The following is a 7,839-nucleotide window of genomic DNA, read 5'->3' as shown; positions in this document are numbered from 1 at the left end:
CCTGGCCGCGCCGCCGCGCCACCCCGCCGCCAACGGCGACACCGCCGTCCAGACGATCTCCCGCGCCGCGCCAGGAATCCCCGCCACCATGCGCGGACCGCCGCCGCCTAGTGAGCACCCCTCGGTGCCCTCCGCCCCGCGCCGGAGAGTAGCCGAGAGGGGAATGGCCGAGGGCCGCCGCCACCAGCGTCGCCCGGGCCAGGCCCGGCGGCGAACGCCGGCGACGACGGCGGGGAAGGGGAGATAGGGAGAGGAAGCTGGCGGAAGGGGAATCGGGGCGTGACCGGTCGCCCGCGGGGGCGACGCGGTCGCCAGAGGATGAGAAGGTGTATCCCTGAAGTGCGGACTTTTCACATACACACATACACTCACCTCTCCGAGCAAGTATATCATCGCTCTTCCTTTTTTTTCAAGAAAAACTTTCAATATATTTATCTTCAATCATGACAGTACAACAAACGTCATAAATAATTAAAATTACATTCAGATCCGTAGACCATCTAACGACGAATACAAGCACTGATGCAAACCGAAAGATGCACCATAGTCATCGCCCCTCCCTCCGTTCGATATCCCCCTAATTAGCGGCCCTGTGTGCCGTGCGTGGTTGGCTAGTCAGTCCGTCCCAACTCAGGTGAACTCTGAGTCCATGCCTGAATCTGAATGTGCTCTGCCCTGCATCTCTGTTATACCACGGCTCCACTAACTGATGCATCTTGTGTTCTTGTTTGCTTTCGCAGATCTGTGTGCCATTGGTGTAGCTCGAATGGAAGCTCTGTGGTATTTAAGAAACTGAAATCTTGTACAACAACCATGCTCTCTCCCTTCTTTTCGGTGTATTTTACCATGTTCAATTTGCGGAGAAGGATTTCCTGGTGCACAGCATACTATAGCTGAAAATGTGTTGACATCCATAGGAAAAACTCAACTTAGAAAATGATTGATTAACAGGATTACACCAAGCATGTTCTCCAATACGAGTATTTGCTCGACTTAGGAAAGGATGGATTAACAGGATTGGACGAAGTTTGTCAATCAATGTGAATATTCGCTCCAGGTATTCGATACAGGCTACATGTGTTTTTGTTCTGAAACATTTGCTTTTAAGAAATACAAGCCAAATGTCTATTACAACCAATAGCAAATTCAACATTTACTGAACAATATTGTCTATTAGTACTCGCAACACTATCAATATTTACAGAAGAAATGTTTAATCACACTGAATGCTGTAATCACCACCACCATGTTTAGTCTAGTAGAGGAAAGCCTGTTGCAGCGGTCTGAAGTTTAATCTGTCACTGGTTGCCGCCATCATGTCCATGACCATCAAATGGGCTGTTGGGATTCGGCAGTTCTGCTGAAATGAAAGGAACACAGCATTAGTGCACGGATCGAGAGGAACATCTTAAATCCAGGCCCAAATTTAACTTTTAAGATACAGTTTGGTAGTCATCAGCCAAGCACACACACTCCAGATTTTATGAAGGTAAACATCAATTTACTAAAATCCTAGATTGAAATGGGAAGATTTCTGATTGTAGAAGATGATTGCATCGATTGCAACAGAGATTATCGCTCTGGCATTGAAAATTGCATAATTTATCGGCTTTTCATTATGGTTACCATGGGTATTGAAAATTCAAAATTGCATACCGTTGTTAGCTAGTGCAATGCCATAGTCTGTCAGATAGTCGGTTCCATCCAGGCTGCTGTAGTCCTCGAACTGCAAGAACAAACACCATGATGACATAACAAAGGAAAAAAGGCTAAAGCCATATGAAGGGTACATACTGATATACTCCCTCAGTCCGAAAAAGCTTGTCCCAAGCTTGTCCCTCAAATGGATGTATCTAGCCTCCATCCGACAAGCTGCTAGACACATCCATTTGAGGGACAAGCTTGGGACAAGCTTTTTCAGACGGAGGGAGTACTTCAGTCAGTACAAAGATACTTATTCAAAGGAACACATACTGGAACTGAAGAAAACCCACTGGAGATGTCAGCCAGAACAGGGTCAAGTGAAGGGGTTCCCTGGTCAGTTTGACTTGCACCTGCGATCATGTCATCCTGTGGAACCTAGCATCCACGAAACAATTCAGGCTGTCAATGAAAAATTGCAGGATGGTATTGTTGATTGTGCCATAGGTAACTTTACTTACTGATGAAAAATTGTTGGGCGGAATAGTGGACTGTGCTGAAAATTGTCCCTGATCATTTAAGATAGTTCCCTGGTGCAGAGAGTAAGGAGCTCCATTCTGTGGCACAGAAGGATTGTGCTCACCAAGTCCAACAGTAAGTTGATCCCCAAAACTAGCAGAAGTCAACAACAACAACAGAAAGTTGCGATGAAGCAGCAATTACAGTATAGAGAATGTGTGATAAAAAATTATGCAGGTGTTCCAATAATGACCTTGATGCACAGTCTGTGCATACGTGTGCTGCGGAAACGGCAGTGTTTCTTGGTTTGAAGGGCCAGCGTCATTGTTTGACAGGACTGCGGCCCGTGAGAACTCATTCAACGGATATCGATCTCCAGCTTCTGCAATAAGTTGAATTTAGAGAAACATGTAGCAATCAGGATCAACAATGGAACAAAATATTAAAATTCACCGTGTTGTGCAGCCTTGCTTTTAGGATATTGCCACGTCGTTCCAGTTTGTACAGAAGGACCTGCATCACTGACAGGGCCGCCATTGGTCATGAAGTAATCAGGGGTAAGACCCCCTGAGTTCTCCCGCTCGTCAAATTTCTTATACGCAGACATTTTCCACTTGTTCACTATAATCTGTAAAAAGATGTTTTATTATGTCATCACTGTCATAATGTGCAAGCACATGCTTTTGCTTATTGTTTTGTGTACAGAAAGGCCTCAATGCTCAGACCTTTATGAAACCTTCTAATCATGAAAAATGAGTACTTGAGTAGGATGCCAACCTATTGGTGATAATAGTCTTCATATTTTCTCTCACCGTTTTTTCAACTAAGTGCATTAGGGCGGTGGTTAGACCCTCCCTTTGTTGAATACACTGTGTTTCAGTGAGTTTACACAATGCAAGCACAAAAACACCACAAGGTGGCAATCCAAATGCTCTATATATTTCTTCTAGGTTTCTAGATATTGGAAAGAAAAAGAAATATTAATTGAACAACAACACATTCTTCATCACTAATGCATATGCTTATAGGTAAAAATAAACTTTACAGTAAAAACAGAGGCTCGACATAAGAATTTGTTTAGAATCCATGCCTTGGTCCTAACTTACGTACAATAACATCATTTGCCCTGTGTTAGTTCAGCAATGCCAGAGTTAGGTTAGTCAATAGCTATTCACAATGACATTAGTTAGGAAGCAGTCTAATTTCCAAACGTAAATCTTGCTATAAACCTTGTAACCGTGACAACATTCTGAGGAAAATTGCCAGAGCACTATTATCTTAGTGAATCAACAGCCTAATTGCGATGGAAATGGAACAGTGTCAAAAGTATACCTGCTGAAACTGATTAAGGCCATTGACAGGAAAATATAATCCACCGATCATCATACCAACAAGATTATAGAAATCATTGAATAAGAGTTCAGTATTTTCCTCAACAATAAAAGAATAGATCTCAAGCCCAGGATCACACGTGGTGGCATGTTTAATCAAGGTACTCCAATCCTCCTTCATGTCAAGAAGCTAATTGCCAGAAATAAAGAGTTGACTTAGCATTTAATTACATGTAGTGCACATAAATACATATAGCATTACGTGTAGTCAAAGTTAATCCTAGCAGATGCGGGATATTTTATTTCTGATCCATGACAATTATTAACTAATACCTCTTGCAAGTAATTTGAAATGCTGAAGCTTGTAGAAACATAATTATAACTGTATATTTACCTTTTGGAGAGCAGATTCACCTCTGTAATAATGACGCATGAATTGCTTCACCGTAGTAATATTCTTTTCAGAAAGGAGAGTACAATGTTTTCCCTTTAGGGAAATCTTCTCCAAACGGTATACCGCTTCTTCTTTAGATGGAGGATAACTCTTTCTGTTTTCTGAAAGTAGACAAAAATATTGCATGTGTCAAGACAAGATTGGTAATATGCAATTGGTTCATTCTGGCTACCCTTGCATCTGATGATTATAGTATTCAGGAAAGGATTAATGTACATGGTAAATTATAAACTGATTTAGCATGCTTATTATTAATCTATGACCTAATAGACAACTCAAAATAAAATATGTAATGACCCAAGAAAAGTACGGTCCCAACTCCCAAATCTAAGTGATAGTACTTCATACAGGTTTGCCCGGTTCAAAATAGTGCTAGGCATAGATTAGGTGATTGCCCTTCGCTTAGGCGGCCATACAGTTTTGACTATCATGGTGTATTTGAGTACCATAGGCCGTCAGTGTAATATGGCCTGATCTCTCGCTGGAGTTGACAATTTCTCGCTTGGCCCGTCTAGTCCTAGACTTCCGTTTATGCCCTAGGCGAGGCGCCTGAGCATCTCCTTTTTGAACCGAACTTTGTGGTGGAACATTCCCTTCTCAAAGTAGAACATTTAGTGCTAGGACTTCATATTTTCAAATAAAATAATGTCACTGCACAAGACCATAATAGTTTCTGAAAGATATGATATGTGCTTTAACATTTTTTTTCCTTAAAATCAGCAAGCATGTTCTTCTGCCAACTATGCAAACAGTAAATGTTTCATTGAATGAGAAAATTACAGAGTGTATTAAAATTTCCATGTAATATAGTTAAAAAGGTTTGATGTTCAGAATGGATAATTGGATATACTCACGTTTACTTCGGCCGACTTTGACAACAAAAGGATCAGTGATTGCTTCTTGAACTCTGACATCAAGATCCTGTCCTTTCACTCGTGCTGTCAATCTTAACCTTTTCCTCTGGGAGCTCTCTGTAAATATGACGGAACCAATATAGGCCGCACCATTTGCTAGATTAACAGTTGTCAAGACTGACTCATTCCCCTTATGTATACATATCTGCTTGTTGAATTCCTCTTTGGTGAAGTCCGCTTGTCCTCGCTCAGTAAAGAATTCAGCATGGACTGCTAAAATCTCAATTTGCAATTTAGAAAGGTCGCCCTGCGTGATTTGCCTATCATTTTCAAATACCGCTACCCTAGCATCTTTTTTATTCAGCCATTGTACTGGATAACCAGTGTAAATAGGATCTTCTGGTCTGTCAACATCGACAAAGCGCAGTTTGACTCGAGTGTTGCCTCCAGTTTCAGGAAAACCTTCTGGTATGTGCCTAAATTTTCAAATAAGATGAGTGAGACAGTAACAGAAGGAAACTTCCCAGATTACGTAGAAAGAAAATACTTGGTTTGACAGTAAGTATGATGACATGATTCAAAAAACATATACGGTGGGAAGTATAAAATGGCAGAAACCTGGGAGGCTCAGAAATGCGATTAGGAAGCGAGGCTGCTTGTCGTCCCTGCATCTATTTCATGACATAGCAAAAAGGAGTTAGGATATAGTGCATGTATACAAATAAAGGCATATTAAACAGATAAAGATCCAGATACTAACCTCTGTCTGTACAGTTGATCGAATTGGATCTTGTATGGATACCGTCAAAGATCTATTGGATACAAAAAAAATACACACAACAAGAGGTAAAATTAATTAATTAACCAAGGAAGCATTTATCCATCACATCCACAACACTACTCGGAAGTTGAATACTCAATAAATAGAATCCTGGAGCAATCTGAACTTGAAATGGTACTATGCTTGTTCAATCCTTGCAGATCCAACTATTTTACGTACGTGGTTATGATTAATGAATGAAGAACAAATCCATGATTTATTCACACTCCATGAATATAATTCGATAATCTGAACTTGAAATGGTACTATGCTTGTCAGGAGCAATCTTGTCAAAGAAGATATAAGAGGATAAAAATGGCATTTCCCAGAAAGCAAGCCAACACTTGAGTTGTTACTACTAGAGACCATCTCCATATATTTTGAGCGTTATGATTACTGAAAGAAGAACAAATTCTCTCTTTTTTTGATTTATTTACTCACACTCGATGATAACCTGAACCAGAAAAAAATACTATGCCTGTCAAGCTTCCAAAAATATAAGTTGTTGTGCTGCCGACAGGGCGACAGCAATCTTGTGAGAAGGACAAAAGGATGGATGTTCTCTTCTCATGACAGGATAAAAATGACATCTCCCAGAAAAGCATGCCAGCACTTCACTTGTTACTTCCCTAAAATGTGCATCTCATTTATTCTTTCAAAATATGCGTACCTAAAAGCACCTGGCAGTAGGTTGCGGAGCTGCTGAAGGAGCCTCTCCACTGAGCAAAGGCGCGAGACGAGCAGCATGAGAAACACGAACAGCTTTGCCCTGTCGAGCTGCGCCTGCATGCCGCACGACGAAAACAGATCGAGACCCACCAAACCTGTCAGTCACCGGTGCCAGGGAACAGAATCGAAATGCGGAGAGTGAGGGGTACCGGGAGGCGCGTGCGAATCGATCGCCTCACCTGCTGGCGAACCATCTGCCCGACGGTGGCCGCTCTCGCCCTCCTCCTCTCCCTGCGGCGCGGATCCGGGCGAAGCAACCGCGAATGGTGAGTTCAAATCAAGGAAGCAAGCTAGAGGAGGACCCGACCGAGTGCACGGCAAAAGAGGAGACCGACGGCTTAGTTGGGGGAGGGGGAGGCACTCACAGCCGCATCACGAGGAGCACCGTCTGGCGCAGCCGCTTCCTCGGGGACCGCGGCGCCTCCTGCTCCGCCGCGGCGGCCTCCAGCGGCCGCTTGTGCGCCGCCATCACGCGCTTTCGCGGGGTGGGGCGCGGGCACGGGGGGCTGCGGCGGTGGAATGGCTTAGCTAGCAGCCCGGCAGCGGGTGGAGAGAAATGGCGACGGCCGGTGGTAGCCGGGGTTCGGGACTTGGAGAAGGAAGCGCGTGGCACTGCGGCGGCGAGAGGCGGGGTGGTGTGGAGTGGACTGTCTGTGGTGCAGGGGAGTAGCTGATGGCGAATGGTCGTGCGTGGGGAAGATTTTATGGAGGGAAGGGAAGGGAAGGGGAGCCCCGGCGCCAATGGGCTCGCGCGAGCGGGCATGCCGCGTCGCGTGCGAGGGGCACGTGTCTGGCACGGGAGTGGTGGCCCACCGGCGCTCGGGTTTCCGGCACCTGCCCGTGTCCTCCTCGCCGCCGGGCGTCGCCGCCGCGAGTTCCACGAAAAGGCGAAAAGGTAGGAGTCCCTGCTTATTCTCCCCCATTCTGAAACTCCAGTATAACTTTAACTAGGCCGACTGTGACATTGTTCTGTCAAGTGTCAAGTGCCCACAGATTTTTAACAGCTTCCAGCGCCTACGTACGTGCAGCCACGTGCGCGTTTTTAGTTTTTTTGAAACGAGGCAAAAGACTTGTCATTTTCATTGATTAAGAAGAAGTGAGAATTGCCCGGTTAATTGACAGAAAACCGGGCTAAAACCGAAGCAACCCAACCCATAAATACATGGGCACCACCGGCCAACCTGGCCACCGACATGGAACAGACTCCAGGACGACACATGCCAACAGATGGCCACACGCACGAACAACTGACAGCTCTGACTTTGACGATGATCATTGCCCGGGAAATATGCAGGACTTTGCGCTGACCGTGCTGCCGCAAATGAGCACCGAGCGCCTGTCATCGTCACCACCTGAACTCGCTCCACCGCAGCTCTGACTTCAAAGCAACAAGGCAACCAACGAAAGAGCACCTCGGACACGCCGGCAAGATCCGACTACCCAAGTCCGAGCCGCGACCCAAGCTCCTCTTGACGCCATCATCGTTGCCAA

At 44.9% G+C, this 7,839-nt stretch overlaps 1 protein-coding gene and 1 long non-coding RNA gene across 2 annotated transcripts; both read right to left on the bottom strand.

Moving 5' to 3' along the window:
• Positions 1–1,189: 1,189 nt before the first annotated feature.
• Positions 1,190–2,501, bottom strand: LOC119306306. Its single transcript, XR_005148914.1, has 4 exons — positions 2,163–2,501; positions 1,975–2,079; positions 1,657–1,726; positions 1,190–1,360 (listed from the first exon to the last, which is right to left on the bottom strand). It is a non-coding gene; the product is annotated as an uncharacterized LOC119306306 (long non-coding RNA).
• Positions 2,502–2,518: 17 nt separating this feature from the next.
• LOC119310258 (calmodulin-binding protein 60 D-like) lies at positions 2,519–6,817 on the bottom strand. The gene is made up of 10 exons (XM_037586062.1): positions 6,714–6,817; positions 6,528–6,579; positions 6,290–6,402; positions 5,560–5,611; positions 5,418–5,470; positions 4,800–5,275; positions 3,886–4,046; positions 3,493–3,681; positions 2,687–2,788; positions 2,519–2,542 (listed from the first exon to the last, which is right to left on the bottom strand). The coding sequence occupies exons 1-10, from the start codon at positions 6,815–6,817 to the stop codon at positions 2,519–2,521; spliced, it is 1,326 nt and encodes a 441-aa protein (XP_037441959.1).
• Positions 6,818–7,839: the final 1,022 nt, after the last annotated feature.

The sequence above is a fragment of the Triticum dicoccoides genome, chromosome 5B (genome assembly GCF_002162155.2).
Source record: "Triticum dicoccoides isolate Atlit2015 ecotype Zavitan chromosome 5B, WEW_v2.0, whole genome shotgun sequence".
In the NCBI taxonomy this organism is placed as follows: Eukaryota; Viridiplantae; Streptophyta; class Magnoliopsida; order Poales; family Poaceae; genus Triticum; species Triticum dicoccoides.
This window is presented reverse-complemented; position numbering and strand designations above follow the sequence as displayed.

Excerpts from the sequence above, each read along its gene's own strand:
- LOC119310258 (XM_037586062.1), bottom strand. The coding sequence starts at position 6,817 with ATGGCGGCGCACAAGCGGCCGCTGGAGGCCGCCGCGGCGGAGCAGGAG. Across the intron at positions 6,403-6,527 it reads GGCAGATGGTTCGCCAGCAG|GCGCAGCTCGACAGGGCAAA; the intron begins GTGAGGCGATCG and ends TGCGGCATGCAG. Across the intron at positions 5,471-5,559 it reads GATCAACTGTACAGACAGAG|ATGCAGGGACGACAAGCAGC; the intron begins GTTAGTATCTGG and ends GTCATGAAATAG.